Source organism: Gobio gobio, assembly GCF_949357685.1.
Source record: "Gobio gobio genome assembly, chromosome: 9".
NCBI lineage: Eukaryota > Metazoa > Chordata > Actinopteri > Cypriniformes > Gobionidae > Gobio > Gobio gobio.
Genome location: NC_137115.1, coordinates 34,941,880 through 34,962,899, shown reverse-complemented (window position 1 = coordinate 34,962,899; position 21,020 = coordinate 34,941,880). Strand labels below are relative to the sequence as shown.

The 21,020-nt window shown below is 38.7% G+C and overlaps 1 protein-coding gene across 3 annotated transcripts in view; it reads left to right on the top strand.

Moving 5' to 3' along the window:
* Positions 1-9,481: 9,481 nt before the first annotated feature.
* The window catches only part of frmd4a (FERM domain containing 4A), a 93,236-nt gene continuing 81,697 nt past the window's right edge, over positions 9,482-21,020 (top strand). The window contains exon 1 of one of the 3 annotated variants that reach the window (XM_079825361.1): positions 9,482-9,866. In XM_079825361.1, coding sequence (XP_079681487.1) covers positions 9,774-9,866 — 93 coding nt within the window. In that variant the 5' untranslated portion in view covers positions 9,482-9,773. The remainder of the gene's footprint in view (positions 9,867-21,020) is intronic. The other 2 variants (XM_079825360.1, XM_079825359.1) reach the window with 2 other exon arrangements.

Here is a 21,020-nt window from a genome sequence, read left to right as displayed (position 1 = left end):
GACATGAGACTGACTGAAACTGAGTGTTTCCCCCCCCTTAAGGTCTATGGGCAATGCAAGGCGCTGCTGATGATTGGTTCAACCGGCCACCCGCCCAAATTTAATTAAAATATAATTTTTCGTCACGTCATCCGCCCGATCCGTGGTTTATGTCTGCAGCTGTAGACATCTCTAGTTTGTATCGTATATGATAAACACTCCATTCAAAAGTTATGGGTGTCGGTTATATTTTGTTAATATTTTTGAGAGAAGTTTCTTTGACTTTGCTCCCCAAGGCTGCATTTATTTGATCAAAAATACAATTTTGTGAAATGCTTTTTCAAAAATGTAATTTATTCCTGTGATGGCAAAGCAAATTTTCATTATCATTATTCCAGTCTTCAGTGTCACATGATCCTTCAGAAATCATTCTAATATGAGTATTTGATGATGAAGAAACAATTCTTACTATAATCAGTGTTGAAAAAAAGTTGTGCTTCTTAAAAAATTTTTACTAAAAAGTTAGTAAAAAGAAAATTCTGAATTCTTTGATCAGAAGAACGGCATTTAGGCCTATCTGAAATGGAAAACTTTTGTAACTTTATAAATGTTTTTCCTTTTAATTTTTCATCAACATAATGTATGCACGATATACAAATTTGGGCTGATACGATAACCGATAATTCTTTATACTTGAAAGCCAATAATCGATATATTGGCCGATAATACAACATTTTTAAGTTAATAGCTTACAAAAACATTTTAAGCCATTAAAAGCCATGTCCCAAGCACACAATTATAATGTTCTCATAATTTAATGTAGCCTATATGACAGATTCCAATTAAATTTCAAGTAATTCAAAACCATCATGGCAATTTACACGACAACAGCATTTTCGGGGTCTGAAAAGCAAGCTTTTGAAAATGGGTTTCAAAGTGCAAGGTTTTAAAAATGTTATCGTCTCCATGTAAATAACAAAATTGTGAATTTGTAAACACATGCGTATTACGTGTTCGCGGGATGTTTCTTGACAAAGTGACATCACCAACTACTGGCGTGGCATGCATAATGCAGCTTTTTTAGTCATTTTCACAGATCCATGTGAACCGGGATCATTTTGACAACGTTGTCATCTGTTTTAAGTACATCGTTGTCGTGTAAACATATGCTGTATCCCAATCCGTCCTAAATAGTATTTGAAAATAGAATTAGTATTTTCCAAATCGTAGTATGTTGAAAAGAGTATTCCAAAGATACCTGGACGGTCTACTATCTGGTCAGAATTCGAAGTGCGGATCGACGCACAATCTAACGGCTGATATTGCCCACAACCCATTGCAAGTTGGACGAGGATTCGATTAGAACTAAAAACTAGAGATGCACCGATTGATCGGCCAGGGATCGGAATTGGCCGATTTTCTGCATGATCGGCCTGATCGATGATCGGCCGATCAGTCTCGCGTTTCTCCGATTTTGAGCCGATCCGTCTACATGCGGCTGTGAGCACGAGCGCGGCCGCGACGTTGACGTCAGAGCCACACTCGCGCTTACAGCCACATGCAAACACTAGACACTAATTATGCCATTTGTAAAACTTGTAAGGTTGTTTGAAGAAGGTAACGTTAGTAAAGGTAAAACGGCTAAAGCTGGCCAGAGCTCAGAGCCAGCCAGGTCAGCAGCCTCTCCTATCTTTCCTTGGTATAAGCAGCGAAAAGACCAAAGCAATTACAAAGAAATGATGGACTTCATGGCGCTGGATGATCAGCCGAACGCATAAACCGTCACTTCATGAGAATTTACCGTTTCATTTGAGAGAACTGTCATATCATGAACACATACAGTCAAGGGCGACGGCAACCCGTCAAAATAAAAGTTTGGTTTAAAAAAAATTTAATTGACAGAATATATTAGGCTACTGTTGTAGAGCCGGCTCTATGTAATAATAATACGTCTCTACTAATAATAATCATTATGCTTAAATGGTTGATTATTTTTCACTTGATCTTTTTTTTATAAACAATGTTTACTTTTAAACAGCATACAGCCTTTAAATGTTTATGTATTATTTACTTATAATGATTATCATCATAAATAATAAACTTAATACATTTAATAAAAATGTTTAAATGGTTAAATAAATAAATAAAAAAATATATAAAAACAGAAATATATATATATATATATATATATTTGGGTTGGCACGGTACATGAAAAAAAACCGAAGTGTTCGGTTCGCTTGTCTCGGTTCGGAGCGTGTGCGTCGCACGGTTTCGACGCATGCGCAATGTATAGTCGTGCCTGTATGTTACCTCAGACAGTGGGTGTCCTTTTCGCGTGATATAAGAGGTGTGTGTGTGTGTGTGTGTGTGTGTGTGTGTGTGTGTGTGTGTGTGTGTGTGTGTGTGTGTGTAGACATACAATAAAATAAAGTGGAGTGCTGCAGGTCACGTGTAGAAATGCAAGTGGGAGAGATGAGGAAGGCTGCCCGGAGTTGGAGGATGCGCCAGCGACGTATAGCAGGCAGGGCAGATGCAGTGCGTAGAGCGGGAGCCGCGCATGTATATACAGACAAATATTGTCCATTCTGTCACATTTTCCGGTGTTCTCCTCCGACCCCTGTCTGTCTCATGCTTTGATTTATGATGGGCATATCGCGTTTAAATAGTGTCAAATCTCAGTATCGCGCGGATACTGTTCTGTGCGCTCGCGATGCAGAAACGCTCCCTCGCGAGGATTGTTTTCCGCGCGCGGATACTGTTCTGTGCGCTCATATCATGTGCGCGCGTCTTTGTTTTATTTGCACGAGATTTGACACTATTTAAACGCTAAATGGGCAGCATATATCTGCTGCAAATGCGACCGTGTTCCCCTCTGTCTCAAACACACATGCATATAACATGTTGTATATAGGTCACATGATACTAAATGTAACATTTAAAAGTGAAGATATGCTTCTAGTTTTAATAATTTAAACATGCCTTTGAAGTTTGGGCAAAAACTTCTAGCAGTGTTGTGTTTTCGTGTATTTTTTTTTTTCTTTTCACAGCGCTGGATGTCATATGGTGATTGTGAAACACACGGAACACTTCATGGTGAAATTTGTTAATCAGGTCAGCTGAATTAAAGCCACAGTGCATTGTTCTGATCAAAATTGACGTGATTAATGCTGCGTTCCAGGCAGGTTTTTGAGCCCGTAAATTACAACTTCAAACCACGACTCACGACTTTGTAGTGTTCCAGGCAAAGTCACGCCAAATTGCCTGAGCGCAAGGAATTGTGTGGTAGTTAGATGTAAACAAAGCATGGCGGACTGTACGGGGTGTATGCTCATTTACAATAATTTCTATCGCCAAAGGTGCTTACTCCTTGCTTATTTGAGGGAAACAGAGGAGAAAAACAGCGCAGATGGCAAGAAAAGCTGTTATACCTTTTATTTTACGTTATTTGTATATTTGTTTCATAAACACATCCGTAGGGGGCTGCCATTGTTGCTTCGCGGGCTATGTGACGTCAGAACTCGTAACTGGGAGTACATCGATCTAGTACGAGTTCACGGGTGGGAAGTCACGGGTTTGGCTGCCGTTCCAGTGCACTTTCACGGGTAGAAGGTTGTAAAAACACGGGTTACGGGTTGCCTGGAATGCGGCATAACATGAAAAATGTTACGCCAATGTGTTGGACTCGGTAGACAGCCAGTTAGGAAACAACTTCTACATATAACAATTTTTTAATACTGTATCCTAAATTGTGGAAGATTAAGCTATATATCATATGCTGAAGTAAATTTCTGGAGTGTTAACGATTAAAAAAAACAACAACAAGAACCGTACAGAACCGAAAACCGTGACCCTAAAACCGTGATACGAACCGAACCGTGGGTTTTGTGAACCGTGCCACCCCTAATATATATATATATATATATATATATATATATATATATATATATATATATATATATATATATATATATATATATATATATATATATATATATATATATATATATATATATATATATATATAAAACATTTAGCTTTGGTAACGAGTACCATTCAATTTTACTGGAATTTTGGTACCGTGACATCCCTAGCTGGCAACATTTATTACCCAAATTACTGAACTATTATTTGGAGGAGTATTGTACACTTCAGGTTTGTTCATTCATAGGATATTTTGTACTTTAGTTTCGTTTCATAAAGCAACTGATTTTCAGTTATTTGTTATTTCTACTTCTTTCCAGGCACAGAACACTTCTTTTTTGAGAGTTGTTTAAGTGAGAGAAGATCCTGTTGTAATGTTTAATAATTTATTTTAGCAAAAAAAAAAATTTTGCTTTGAAGAAAAAGTGAATTTTTGTTTGTATATGCTGTCAATTATAGTTCTTAGAAATAAAATCGGAATCGGCAAAAATCGGTATTGGCCGATCTCATTAACAAAAAATCGGAAATCGGAATCGGCCAAGAAAATTGCAATTGGTGCATCTCTACTAAAAACGAATCGAAGTGATGACGAAGTATGTCCCAAAGCTTGCATACTCTTTTGCTACACACTCAAAAGTATGTACTTTTTCTTCACAAAAAGAGTATACTTTTAGATCGTAGTATAAGTAGGCGAATTGGGACGCAGCAATACCAGTTTGGTTTTCCCTGTTACCATTTGCCTGTGTTCTAGTTCCTTGTTAGTTTCCATAGTTACTCATATGTTGTCATGGTTTTTAGTTAGTTACTCACCTGTTCCCAGTTCCTTTGATTAGTCTCCCTGTGTATTTAAGCTCGTAGTTCCCTTTGTTCAAAGTTTGGTCTTCTTTATGTTAGTGTGGTTGTGCTAAACTTATTCCTGTGATCTCCTACGACCTAAGTGTTCTTTGTTAGCTTTTTGGATTTATTAAAGAGTTTTTATTGATCTCCTTCATCTTCGTGCACTCATTACAGCCACAGCGTTACAGGATCCTTGCTGAATAAAAGTTTTTTTTTTCTTCAAATGGCAGAGGGCATGGCCAGTAGTTTGTCACTGGTCACCATGGGAACAGTGGGGTGGTGTAAAGGGCATAGCTGGCCATGACTCCATTTTATTGGCCCTTCGTCTCACACATACACACACACTGCAAGTGTGTATGTGAATCTACCAAGAGTAACAACTAGAGGACAGGGTGAAACCGGCCACTATAAAGAATGAGCGATAAAGCCCATTGTGTGTGTTTGTTTGGCTTTGGCTTGTGCGTTTGGCAGCGCTGCAGTGTTGTGCTGTGACTTCTATTGTAAATGCACCTCACACACACAGCATTGTCCCGATGTTTAAGCCTGAAGAAACTGCAGGTTCTTTCTTTTATTTTTCCAGCTCACAAAGCAATGACACCCAGTAGTCAAACTTTCCACCAGGGACAAAACAGTCGGTCCCTAGTGTTGTGGTATATTTGGTGTTTGAACAGGTCTTTCGTAGATACTTGTGTGTCTTTGCCATGCATGTTCTGGTGGAGGGAGCGACTCCTATGCATTGTCTCGCATCGATACTATTTCTGTCACTTTGATATTTAATGAGGCCATATCAACGAAAATAAGACTTCCCAAGCTGCAATAAAGCTGCAATCGTCCCTTTGTATATTATATGAAATTTATCTCACAATTACAAATTTATTTCCCATGATTGAAATTTTGGTCACACTTTAGTTTAGTGTCCAATTCTCACTATTAACTAACCATTTACTATGACTTTTGCCTCAAAAAAGTAAGGTAGTTAGTTGTTAAGTTTAAGTATTGGGTAGGATTAAGGGGTGTAGATATGGTCATGCAGAATAAGGCATTAATATGTGCTTAAGTACTAATAAACAGCCAATATGCTAGTAATATGCATCCTAATAAGCAATTAGTTCATAGTGAGAATTGGACCCTAAACTAAAGTGTTATCAATTTGTTTTTCCCTGTGATTATGACTTTATATCTTAGACTTAGGTCTTCTTGCATTTCTTAAAATTACAACTTAATTTCTCATAACTACAACCTAGAACTATAGGCCTATATCTTACAATGACATTCTATCTCATAATTGCACATTTATTTCCCATAATCGCAACTATTAATATATATCTTACAAATGCTACTTTCTTTCCCGTAATTTACTTTATATTTTACACAATGACCTTATCTTACAATTGTGACTTCATTTTTCATAAGTACTTGAATAACTTTCATAAACTTTAACTTTAATTGTAACTTTGTACCTTACACTAGGATATTATATTTCACAAATGTATTTCTCATAACTGCCTTATGTCTCACAATATGACTTTTATTCTTATTTTTAACTTTGTCGCAATTCTGAAGTAGAGTTTTTTTTTATAGAAGGGGAACTGAAAAGATCATATGAAGCTAAATTATGACTGGCTGCTGAAATACCTTTACTGAGATAAACACTAAAGTGCTATAAAATCATAGAATACAGCTCCTTTAAGTCTGTTTTTTCTATAGTGCTAAGTCAGCCTTTAAACATTCCCTGCCGAAACAGATCAGTATTTCTTAAAACCATCTGCAGCACTTGATAACAGATATGTGCTTTATTTTAATGAGGAAAATTAAAGTGGCTGTTGATAATTTATAGACTCAATAACCCCAGGAGTGTTATCAATTTGCTTCACTGAAGTGAATTATTCCAACATGGCCAACAAATCCTTGCTGTCAGCGCTTGTGTTTTCCCTCTTTCTTGTTTCACTCTGCATTCTCAGCCTCACCCTTTCCCACGATTAGTATTACGGAACCCTTTCCTTCTCCATCCAATTGTCTTCCGTTCGCACCAAAGTAGGTCTTATACCGGGTTCAAACCTCTGAGAAGAGCATTGGTGTGGATAGATGTTTTTTTTTGTTAGTGTTTGTGGGGAAGGTTTTGCAATAATTATGGTAATTTATGAATACTGGCTCTAGAGGACAGCCACACAGACTGCAATGGACGCCATCTGAGACACACACACACACACACACACACACACAGTGCCATGGGCTAAGATTACAGGGTGCAGTGTAAACAGGGTCTGGAAGAGCCCCTGCAGTCCCAGAACAGAGGCAGAGCTCCAGAACTCCATTAAAGCATCTCAGCAAGACTCGAGCAGCCTCCCCCATCCCCTGCTAAACACTCTCTTTTGTGTTATAGAGTGTTTAGAGATTTTGATTCTCTTATTATAGGCCTATTGGATAAATTGACTTAGCCGAACAGTAAGAGTGTGACCGGTTCATTTACTGTGTTTTGAAAGGTGACATGTTTACCTATTTGCTAAAATGGCCTGCTGTGTTGGAGAAAAGGCTCAGGCAGGTCAGGTGTGTTTGTCCTTATATACAGTGTGTGTGTGAGTTAGTACCCGTACCCTCGGGCGTTTTATCCACTCTTGGGTTGTATTGAGAATGTCACGGTTACACAGGATGTAATAGCTTGGTTTAGTGTGTGAGTGGGAAGTGAACCAACACACACAGTGTGACAAATTTATCAGTTTGCCTGTTCCCCACCTTGGTTTACCACACTGGCATAATTTAGCTATAAAGAACAGTTCCTCTATATATATAATGCAAGGCAAGTGTGCAAAGTGCCATCCAAACCAGTAGGGTAAAAATAGAAGCGGTTTTTAATATTCCTAATCTAGAGCAGCTACTGAATGAATGATGCTGAGCAGGAATAAGAAGGAAAGCTCCTCTCTCTCTCTGAATAATTATAGAGAGAGGGAAGGGGTGAGTGAGTCCTCCAATCGTGCCGAACGGTCCCCCTCTCTGACCAGTAGTGTTGTAGTCAAGACCACCTAATCCTAATCAAAGACCAAGACCAATGTGTGTTGAGACCAAAACAAGACCAAGACTTTGAGGGGCTGAGACCAAGACAAGACCGAGTACAAATGTGGTCGAGTGCGAGACCAGACAAAGACCTTCAAAAAATGGTCTTAAGACCGGTCTCAAGACCAAGAGTACTACAACACTACTGACCAAGGCCCTTAGAATCATCCCAGGGTCCAGTGTTGTTGTTTAGTGTGTTATATGTGGTTGCTGTGTTTTGCTTACTGGCACAAGTCAAAAGAGCCCACCCTATGATATCATGTTGTTTTTGCCTGTTTTTATCATTGAATGAAATGTGTTTTTGTATTTGACGCACATCAAACACATCACAATGCCGACTGGGGTTGTCTTGTCCACAGAGGACCCATGCAATGCTGCATTAGAAACTGGTCAAAACCATCTTAGAAGGCAGCATATTATTACTGCCTACCTTTTGGAACATCCTTTGTGACGGGAGGGATAGTCCCATCAAAAAGGAATAGTTCACCCCAAAATTAAATAAAAATCATAATTTACTCGCCCTTATGTCTGTCCAGATATTTTGAAAAATGTCCAGTGTTATTTTGGACCCCATTGACTTCCATTCTAAGGACAAAAACAAAATAAATATTCTTCAAATACCTTTGTAAGTAAATCATGCAGGTTTGGAACAACATGAGGGTGAATATGTGAAAAGAAAATGTACATTTTTGGATAAATTATCCCTTTAAAATGCTATCGAGGCATGCAACTTACTAGAGTTTTGAGCCCGAGATTATTTCCGATTGTTTCTTGAGCATTACAGGATTGTTCTTGTAAAATAAACTCAGTAGCACTTTATTTTACAGTACTGATCCCCATGTACTTGTTACAGTACATTTCAATAACCGGGTAATAACTAGGTACTAACCCTGAACCTAAACCTAACCTTAACCCATGTAGTTACCTTATATTACCCAGTACTTTCTTAGGTAAGTACACTGTAAGTACATACTGCAAAATAAATTTAAACCGTAAACATATTGTAAATATGACGATAAATGTCACATCCTTCAAGTGCATTTTCCAGACAAACATCTCCTAAAAAAAACCTGCTTAATCCTAGCTGTCTGCTTGCTTCATTTAGTTCTGAAGAGCAGAGAAGGACGGACAGGCGTTTAGTGCTGTTTTTAACAAGACATGGTCCCTGTTAGGACAGGCGATAATGTCCTACACACACATGCAACGATCCCTAGTGCGTAATCTAGTTGGCAGCTTGAGGGTATTTTCCCTTTATATATATGTGTGTGTGTGTGTGTGTAGTCTGTCTGGTGAAAGCAGCCATGGGATTTACAGCTAATCTGAACAGCAGATGGCAAAACATCAGATATTCTGTTTGAATGGATATTCACTCACACACTTTATCCCTCGTCATAAATGTTGACATATACACAACAACAAGAACTTTGCTGTATAAACACGTACATTCCCGCATAGCGTCACGTGACACATTGTGTATGTATGTGATAATAATACTCATATTAATCCAGTGACCTGGATTGAGTATGACTGGAGGAAGCGAGGCTGACGTATCTAGAGCGCACGCCATTCCACGGCTACTTCCAGAGAGAGAGAGAGAGAGAGAAAGAGAGAGAGAGAGAGAGAGAGAGAGAGAGAGAGAGAGAGAGAGAGAGAGAGAGAGACAACAACCTCCCTCCCTTCTGCTCTCCCTCTCACTCACACACGCTTCTCGTAAGAAAGCAGTATGAAAGCTGCCACAGTATGGGCTGAAGATCATACTGAGGACGCCCACCGCTGAAAAACACAGGCAAAACGAACAGAAAGAGTTCAAGAAACAACAACAAAGAAGGCACTAACATATTTAAAGGAGGGGGGAAAGGAAAGACAGGCTGGAAAATTGGAGGGAGGGAGCCGTGGAGACGGAGCGAGAGAGAGGAACAGCCCGTCTGTCTGTGGCGGGACAGCAGACGCTGAACGCTCGTGGACCAGACGCTCACACACACACCATGGTGGTCCAGGCGGCCGTAACGCCCGGTAGGACCCGCAGGCTCCTGCTCAAGCTGCCGGTGGGGACGCTGAGGCGAAATAGCGAGGAGAGGGTAAGACGTGAGACGATCTATGAGTGTGTATTTGTGTGTTTCTGGATGCTGGCTCAAGGTTATCAAGGACTGTCACTTGTGTGTTAGTTTGTGCATGCGTTGCATCCTTGCAGGTGAGGAGAAAATGGAGATGATTAGCCGTTTATGTCTTGCCGTAATGGACGTGCACCTGCGTAAATCCTTTACACAGAATCTCTGTGGATTGTGTTGTTTTAATGCTTCAGTTGGCTCTTATGAGGGTCACTATCATGGTTATGACTTTCGGGGGTCTACAGTTCAAAGGACAGTGAAGAGTGTTGCATAATAGTGTTTGTTCACTGAAGATACAGGTAACCACTAAACATCACAGTGATTATCCCAAAACACGCAGCAGCCTGCCCAGTTATGTGAATCATGTTAGCAGACAAACACTCATAACATTCATACAGCAAGCTACACTCCACTTGAATTTACACTTCACTGTCATTTACTCGAACAGCCACATGGTAAAAGTTTGGTTCGGACAGATGTGCATATGTGAGCCTACACACAGGGTTTTCCTTTCATTCTGTGTGTACGTCTTTCTGTGTGCGTGGACATTTTGGGCCATCAAAAGAACTAATAATTAAATAATCGCAGAGATCCATATTCTTGAAAAACGATCACAAATGCAAATTAGCATGATGATTTCAAGCCTAATTTCAGATGATTTCAGTCACCGCCTGGCAGATCAAGTGGCCGACATATAGTAATTAAGTAGTTATAGTTCTAAATAGGATCAATATTATTTAAATATAATTTAATAAAACAGATAGACAGACAGATATGTGTGTTTCTAATTATGAAAATATTAACATGAATAATTAATAGCGAGTTATTGATATTTTTTAATTATATTTATAATGATTAATAATTTAAATAAATAAATATTCTTTAAATTCAAATCAATTAAAATTAGAACTATTAATATTTTATATATATGCGTGCATGTAATATGTATGTGATTTATAAATAATTTATATTTATAAATCATATATAAAAATATAAAATCAATAAATAATATCAGTAATATGGTGTGTGTGTGTGTGTGTGTGTGTGTGTGTGTGTGTGTGTGTGTGTGTGTGTGTGTGTGTGTGTGTGTGTGTGTGTGTGTGTGTGTGTGTGTGTGTGTGTGTGTGTGTGTGTGTGTGTGTGTGTGTGTGTGTGTGTGTGTGTGTGTGTGTGTGTGTGTGTGTGTGTGTGTGTGTATATGAGCCATGTTTGCAGTTGTGGCACTCTGACATTTGAGAATATACAGATTTACTAGACAAAAGTTTTTCAATGATCTCAACAGCTTTAAAACTACTGATAATTAATAGAATTTGTTTATATGAAATGCATCAAACCTAAAATTATGCCATATTATTTCGTTTTTAAGTTTTAATTATTAAAACAGCATTTTAAATAGTTGTTCATTTGTTCGGACAGTTGCACCACCTGACATTTTGAGGGTTTAAGATAGCATAAAATAATATATTATTTAAATGTACTAAAAATGAATTAAAAATAAATAGGTTTTTATAGAATAAAGTGATAAATGTCATGAGTTTTTCAAATTATATTAAAATGAAATGATGCACTTGGACACAAAAATATGCACGTCATGTCATTGACCCATACACACACACACACACACACACACACACACACACACACACACACACACACACACTCACACACACACACACACACACACACACACACACACACATAAATTCATACATACATAGATCACCCTGCTATCTTAAACTATCTTCACATGATGTAAAAAGAGCATACATCTCTGTGAAGTGCCCAACATTCATGGCTTTTTCATATCGCTGTTGTGTGCTAATTTGAATCCAGCCCTGCACTAAAATTACAAGAAATGTTTAATATTTCACAATGCTGTAGAACACAGTACTTCTCTCTCTCTCTCTCTCTCTCTCTCTCTCTTTTTTTTTGCGAAGAGACAGATGTGTGTAATTATAGCCGTTTGAATTATTGATTCGAGGATTTCCTCACGCACGTTACTTTTTACTGCATCCCTGCAGAGTTCTCCTCCTCTTCACTGTCTTTCTCATTCGCTCTGTCATTCTCGGTGGCCTGAGGCTGCTGGGAGTTTTAGTGGAGAAATTGCATACACTTAGCTCTAACTGCATTGTGGCACGATGCCTACGTGCATGTACATGCGGACTCGCATGCAAAAACTGACTCGAAATACTTCACACTCTCCATAATATCCAGCACAGTAAGAGAGAATGTGAATCTGTGTGTGCTTGTAACTCCGATTCACTGCGATTCTTCATTACAGTGAAAGCAGCTTTACAAAACTCTGTTTCCACCGTCAGCAATGCTGAGCCGGCGGGCAGCAGAATCCATCCACTTAACTAATCTAGCACGAATGTTGTTAGTGCACTCAACAAAACTGTACCGTGACTAATGCGAGATTCTCTTGATAGCCAACTGCTCTGCATTGAATGCGTGTGCGAGCACGTGCCAGAGAAGAATGGGTTCGGTAGTCGAGACTAAAGCTTCTTAGTTTTGCCCCGGACCAGCTGGAGAGGAACATACTACCACCTGAGATACTACTTAACCTGCTGAGATAAGTTAACAAAAGAGATTGGCAACTTAATCTAAAGTCCTGCTGATAGACACACATGTCACATACATGTGGGCCAAAATGTGTGTTTTAGAAGTGCTTTTGGAAAAAATGTTTATTAAATTTGTATTATTTTGTTTTATTATGTATATATACAATGCATTTTTCAATTTTTTTTATTTGATTTTGTACAATTTTATAAACAATACAATTTATACATACAATTAATAAATAATACAAATATATATATACAATTTATACTCGAGGACTAAGGACAATACTTCTCACGCATGGACTATTTGATCAAGGACACTCGGTAAGGTGTTCATTTTTCTGATTTGAGTATCGAGTTGTCAATATACTTTGTTTTTTTAGCCGGCTTATGCCTGTCTTAGTTTCTTTCAATATAATGTCTTGCCCACTTTCTCTCCCAGTTCTCCAGCTGTCTGTTTGTGGGAAGGCATGTTTAATCTATCGAATGTCCATATGGGTCATACCCAGGGTGCAGATGTCTACCATCCTGTTTAACCATCAATTACGATCTGTCAATCAGAGGGCCACCGAGGAAGCGTAATGGTTCATTCAACCAAAATCACTCTGACTGATGAGTTGAATTATATGAATCTGCCAATCATCCAAAAACTGTTCACTTTTAGACTAATGAAACATGATGGAAGTTCACTCCCAATTTTCTTGGCTTTGCCTTGTGTTTTCATTAGAACGTATCTTCGGGCTGTTCAGTGCCTTTAAGAGGCAGCGCTGGTCTTAATAAAGGGCTGTGGTGTGTTGTGAGTCTGTCTCACTGGGTTGCGTTGATTGGCTCTTTTGATACACGGTTGTAATTTACGGATTTCCTGTGAGGGCGGCAGACGAGGTTTTTTTGGGGGGACGGCAGCGGTTGATAAGGCATAACCATTGCTATTAGCAGACAAAGCGATTTAATCAAAGGAACAAGGGCTTCATTCTCCTTCTCTGATTAGTAGGCTTCTCAAACTCCCCTCCTTCCCCTCATTGTTTTTTTCCTTCCCCTTTTCTTTTGTTTTTGTGCCCTGCCATCTCTCATTTTCATCTGTTTGAGTGATTTTGACTCACAGCTCCCACAGACAGCAGACATACACCACAGGATAATCACAGAGCGAGAGAGACTTTGTCAGAATGACCAAGTTGCTTTGAATCTCACAAAAACATGTCCATGTTTACCCCCAAAATCAACAGAGAAAAAAAGCAATTATGTTATTATTGTTTTACCATTATTTTCATGACACTTATGGGTTTTGCTCCGAAATTCTCATTACTACCTGAATAATTAAAAAAAGTATATATACTACCTTCAGGGACCCCCAGGGATCCATGGACTTGGTTGAAAAACCTGGCTGTAATGGAATGATTTTTATTGTTATTATTTGAACCAGCACACATTAAAGTCCAACAAATATTACCTTTATGTATAAATACTAAAACATTTGAGGATATTTGATGATAATGATTATATACTCTTCTACAGTTTAAAAGTTTGGGATCTTTTTTTATATATTTTTGGCAGATATCGCTGTAAAAACAGTAATATTGTGAAATAATATCATAATAGTAAATAACACCCCCACCCCCTGTAATGTAAAGCTGGATTTCAGCATCATTGCAGCACATGATCCTTCAGAAATCATTATAATATGCTGATTTGGTGCTGAAGACACATTTTTATCAGGGCTGTCAAAAGATTAATCGCGATTAATCGCATCCAAAATAAAAGTTTGTGTTTACATAATATATGTGTGTGTACTCTGTTAATTATTATTTATATATAAATACACACACATTCATGTATATATTTAAGAAATATTTGCATGTATATACTGTATATACATTTATATAATCTATAATATATATAAAAATAATATTTTTTCTTAAATATATACATGCTTGTGTGTGTACTTATTTATAAATAATAATTAACAGAGTACACACACATATATTATGTAAACACAAACTTTTATTTTGGATGCGATTAATCGCGATAAATCTTTTGACAGCCCTAATTTTTATTCATTATCAGTTCTGCTGCTTAATATTTTTGTGGAAGAGAACAGCATTTATTTGAAACAAAAATATTTTGTAACATCATAAATGTCTTTATTGTTCGTTTCGATCAATTTAATGAATAAAAGTATTATTTTTCTTTTAAAAAATCTTACTGACCCCCAAACTTTGAACAGTAGTGTAAAAATAATTATAATTAATTATGACATGGAATTATAAATATAAAATTATAGGTAACACTTTACAATAAGGTTTCATTAGTTGAGTGAACTAATAATAAACTGCACTTTTAAGCGTTTATTAATCTTTGTTACTACTAATACTTTATTAAAATCCTGTTAACATTAGTTAATGCACACATGAACTAACAAATGTACTGCTCATGGTTGGTTCATGTTACAATAACTAATGTTAACTAATGAAACCTTATTGTAAAGTGTTACCAAATTATAAATGATAAAATATGGAATGTTAAAATATGTTTTCGCATAACAGTAATGTGATTATGGTCCTCATTTTCTTTAAGCCAGATATTATTCATTTCTTTTGGTTTCAGGGTGAGATATCACTTGGACGTGCTCTTGATAGGTTTCAACCTTCACAACCCAATGATTAGACTCCTAATAACTTGTGCATAATTTGAAGTGAGTACATCTGTGTGTCTTTGTGTATGTGAAATGTTTCTTCACAGAAGGTTAATGTAATCATGTAGCTGGAGGGCTTTGCATAAGAGTAAAATCTTTACGCTTGTTGGACATTTGTGACAGAAAAGTATGTTCTGCCTCATTAGATTGAGACAATGAAAGAAGCCCCGTCTTTCTCTCTTTTGCCCTCTTACCCTCCACTCGTCTCTCTTCACGCCTCCTTCATCTGCCCTACTCTCTAACTTGCCCACATAATTCTGTCATTTACCTTTTCATGGTCTTCTGTTCCATTTCCTGTCCTTTCAGCTTCCCACTTCCTTCATCTCCTCCTCCTCATTTCCTCTTTTTGATACTTTTTGAGGTCGAGTTACAAATTTATCTCAGCATTTTCTTCTGCTGTAATATGGTGTGACCAGTTGCAGCTTTCGAAGCCAGATTTCCAATCCAGCGCTCTTAGCGAAACAACAGTAGCAGTTTGGCTGCTTAAAACCGTTCATGTTTAGTGGGCTGCCGGGGTTCTCCTTGGAGACCCTTTGTTACGTTGGGTGGAATCACTCCTGTCTCTGTGTGTGTGAGTCTTTAATTGGGTCTTGTTTGTGTGTGCTCCATAGAGTTTGTCTCTGGGCAGTGTGCTAACTCTCCGCTGCTCGGCTAAAGCAGGGTGCTAATTGAGGCTTGTTAAATTTAACCGTTCTGTTGCCTCCCATTAGGAAGCAGGTCAGGCATGATGCAGACAAATTGTGGATTAATATGCAAGAATGTGCTTGAGCTTGTGCAATGTCAGCTGTTCTTTAAAATTCTCTAACACATTTACTGTTGCTAGTGCATTTGTGCCGTGTCTGAAATCAAGAGTGTGTTTAAGTGTGTGTTGGGTTTATATATTTGTATCGTCTTTACTGTGCAAGTACTCAAACGCAGATGCTACAAGCTATTGCCATACACTCTCAGAAATAAAGGTACAAAAGCTGTCACTGGGGCAGTACCTTTTCAAAATGTATTTTGAAACTTTTGTACCTAAATAGTGCATATTGGTACCTTAAATGTACAGATTAGTACCTAAAGTGTACATTTTAGTACCTAAAAGGAACAAAAGTGTACCTTTTGAAAAGGTACCGCCCCAGTGACAGCTTTTGTACCTTTATTTCTGTGAGTGTACATGTCATGCATTGTGGAACTTGGAAATGTTTCATACTTGGAATTATCTTTATCTGCCTCAGGTCAAATACTGTCATGGCATGAACACTTTGAAGAGCATCTTGCTGAGCAAGTTTAAGTTAGCTAAATTGTTGCTATTCTTATACCTAGCTAGCATAATAATAGCATCATCTGGTTTAAAGGTACATTTAGAGTTTCCTGCTGAAAAAAAGAAAATAATCATTTTGTACCAGACTAAGATTATTGTCTCTGGTTTTAGCTAGTCTCCCAGCCTGTCCAGACTGTTCTATTGGCTGGTTTTGAGCTGAAGACCAGCTTGGCCAGATTGGGAGACCAACTTGAATCGTGTAAGACCAGCAAACCAGCCTAGGCTAGATTAAATTCACCAATTTTCTTTAATTTTTTTTAATTCATTTTTTTTATCAAAACGTCATCCATCCAATCAACAACCAATGGATAAACCGATGAATGATTCTCTGCCCCTGATTTTTTTTAAATTGTTTTTATTTTTATTTTATGCACATCACAATATGCAAGCAAAGATGTGATGCTACTTGCATTAAATTGTGACTTTAAGCACGTTTTTTTTCCTTAGCCGAGTTAACAACATGTTTGTATGTTTATGGCCTCAGGCAGAGTTGATGATTCATCTAACATCAAAATACTTTTTACTAATGACATCTAGATGATAAATCGATCATTTAGAACAGTGTCACATCATCATGTACTAGCATTTTCACTTGGGCCCTCAAGAAATCCAGACATAGGCACGCATGCACCAAGCTGCCGCTATCATTTTTATTGTCTTCCTCTCCATTTAGACATTCCCTCAAGCTTAAACTGATCTTTGTAGGAAAAAAACATCCCATAACACACACACACTCATGCACACGCACACATATACCCCTCACAGACTTCAGCATGTGAATGCTGCAATATCAGCTGCCCTAGAGCCTAAGGAATAGAAATGAATTCCTCCTTGCACACACACATACAGACACTTCCTCATATCAGTGGAAGATATCAAGTGTGTTCTGACTGCTTTGAATCACCTAATATATGTTAGAAAGGAATGCAGCTCAGCCATACACACACACAATCTCTTGTATGTCTGAGAAAAGAAAGCTTTTTTAAATGTGTCCAACCTCTATGTGAACTTGACGTCTACTGGTTTCAATTAAATCTCATGTTCTGTTCCCAGAAACACCCCTGCATGGTCCCAGGGTCAGCTGGGGTCACATTCGTCCCCCAAAACAGGATGCATCACCCCCCAAAATGTCCCAAATGTTCCTTAGACATGAACAAGTACAGAGCTTTGTGCTAAAAATAAGAGTAGAGAATGGATCATTTCACATGCACTGGAACAGTCCTGTCATAGAGTATTATACACAACCACACATACATTTTGACTCATCTTTCGCTCTCAATAGTCTATTCATGTCATTCTGGGGGTGTGTAATGGTGCGCCTGGGTGTTTAGGGAGGAAATGCATGTGCTTTCTGCTGGTGGCCTTGGATTGGAGTTACACCAGGCTTAATTCTACTGGCTCAGCGTGTGTGTGCGGCCGCCTCCTCTGCGCTCTCGTGGGTTTGCGCTATTATATTATAATCCTCATAAATATTTATACTCACAGAAAGATTCAGGGGCAAACACTTATTAGCCTATATGCAGAATGAAGTAGGTCAGTGCGCGCATGTGCACTCTCACATACATATATGCAAGTGCACATAAACTTCAAACAGCTTTGGTGTACTGGGACAGCAAGTCTCTCCCCCCTCTCTCTCTCTTTAACAACTCTATTTCTCTTTTTTACTTCTGTCACATGGTACTGAAGATGCCAGAGGTTCTTGTGTGTGGGTGTGTGTGTGTGTGTTTCGGTAAGAAAGAGAAGGAGAATTTGGGAATGTATTGCATCTGTGGGCTGCTTCTGATTAGCTTGGATGTTAATTTCGAATCTCATTTTGGAAAACCAGCTAAAAAAATAGTACAGTAATGCACTTGAAATGGAAGTTTACAGCACTGGAAAAAGCCTAACATGAATAAAAAAATTGTAAGAATATATATATTTGTACTAAAATACAAAATTTATGTTGAATTAATTAATTAATGAATTGATGTTCAGCTTTAAATAACTACTTATATGGCCCGGGACATTATTCTTGGTTTTCCTGAAGATGTCACTTACCAAATTTGTCTTTGTATAGTTGTATGTAGCCTATGTCTGATGCTATACAAATATTTGTCAGCTATTTGTGCTTCCCTTCACATTTATTGTGAGCTACATTTCTCAAGTCTTTCCTTCACATCTAAATAGACCTAGTGTGTTTGTGTGACCAGCACATGGTCGACTCCTCTGTGTTATATGGTTTCTGTCTTTTTTGTGTGTGTGTGTGTGTGTCTAGGTGAAAGCGTTGTGTAAAATCGCTGAATGCCACAGCATTTCCCTGGGTTTCAGAAGATAGACTGCGTACACACACAAGTTTGAGAATTACCTCCATCTGTAAATATTTGATCCTCTTCCTCCACACAATAGCCGCTCACACACGTTCACACATCTAAATGACAGAGGATGACATTCTCACACCTCAGGATGAAGCACCTGGTGACTCATAAAGTCAAAAGAATCAAGGAACATTAATTCTGAACACAGCAGGAAACAAAGGACATCATGCTGCTTTATTGTTGGACAACTTGTTTTTGTTTTTTGTTTTGTTTTCATGCCCTCATGACTTCCATGCGCAAGTTTTACAACACACAAATCTGGAAACTTGGTATGCTTTTTTGGCAGCATTTCCTGAGAACCACATAGATTTAACAATTTTAGACAAAATTCATGCGTTTTCTCAAAGGATCTGTTTTTGTATTCACGTTGAACAGAATTCAAGCAGAAACATCTGCATTTTGTAACGGGTCATTAAACATTCAGTCGAAGATATTGAGACGGTTCTTAGGAATTCTGTTTCTCTTTCTCTCCCGCATGCACCTCCATGAATACTCTCACATTTGTGCATTCCAGTAGTACTATCACTCTTCCCATCGGGTTTATTGTGCACAAATCAATATGCATCTAGCCACATAATGGCAGAACAGTAGCATGAATGAGTTATTGTAATTCTTTACCCTGCTGTCCTGGTTCTATAGGCCTGTATTTGCCCCTCAGTACCGCAGCATGCAGACAAATAGAAGTGCATGTGCTTCTGTGCTCATTCATTAGACTCCAGCTGTCAGTGACTGTAAGTGAATGAGGTTTGGTGTCACACAGTGTCATTGCACTCTCTGTAATCATACGAGTTTACTATTATACATCCAACAAGTGCATTTCTCTCCCTGCACCACCGGAATGTGTCAATTAGTCTTTGTATAGCCTTGTAAATCACCATGGTATCTAAAACGTCAAAATGCCCCAGTTATTGTTGATGTAAAATCAAAATAAACTAAAACATATGTATTTTTATTTAGTTTTGGTTGCATTGGTGGCTAATACCAAGTTATGTTACAGTATTTTTGTGTGGCATTTTAGGTACAACTATTTTTTATGTAATTCCCAATTTCCCAAGCTAACAGATTTTTTAATCTAATTCCCATTTTGATCTAGCCAGGCATTGTTTTTCTTCATCATAGATATTGATGTGTGCAAGTTTAATCATATGCCACCCCAGCATCAATCCCATGAATCTCTTTTAAGACAGGAGTTGATTTTAATTAAGATCAGAGGGTTTGCTTACGCTGTTGTTATGCTATTGACCAGGGCTTTCTGTTCAATTAAAGAAAGGAAAATGTGCCGTGTTCAAATAAAAGGCAATGTAAATCACTGTATCTGGTGTTTTGTCGGAGTGCAAGAGTTAGTGAAAAGCAAGAGAAAGATATTTTTTTGTGTGTTTGCAAGATTGTTTACATATTTAATAAGGCATTTATTCAATGTATTATTCAATGTGTATTACCATTAATAAAGTACAATTGACCACCATCTTAGTCTCATTTGACCCTGAACTATCCTGCCTCCTCACCTGAACTATCCTGACAACCTCACCCGGACTATCCTGTCCCCCTCACCCAGACTATCCTGCCAACCTCATCTGGACTATCTTGCCCCCTCACCGGACTATCCTGTCCCCCTCACCCAGACTATCCTGCCAACCTCATCTGGACTATCCTGCCCCCTCACCTGGACTATCCTGCCCCCTCACCCGGACTATCCTGCCAACCTCATCTGGACTATCCTGCCCCCTCACCGGGACTATCCTGTCCCCCTCACCCAGACTATCCTGTCCCCCTCACCCAGACTATCCTGCCAACCTCATCTGGACTATCCTGCCTCCTCACCCAGACTATCCTGCCAACCTCATCTGGACTATCCTGCCCCCTCACCCGGACTATCCTGTCCCCCTCACCCAGACTATCCTGCCAACCTCATCTGGACTATCCTGCCCCCTCACCCGGACTATCCTGCCCCCTCACCTGGATTATCCTGTCCCCCTCACCTGGACTATCCTGTCCCCCTCACCCAGACTATCCTGCCAACCTCATCTGGACTATCCTGCCCCCTCACCCGGACTATCCTGTCCCCCTCACCCGGACTATCCTGTCCCCTCACCCAGACTATCCTGCCAACCTCATCTGGACTATCCTGCCCCCTCACCCGGACTATCCTGCCCCCTCACCTGGACTATCCTGTCCCCCTCACCTGGACTATCCTGTCCCCCTCACCCAGACTATCCT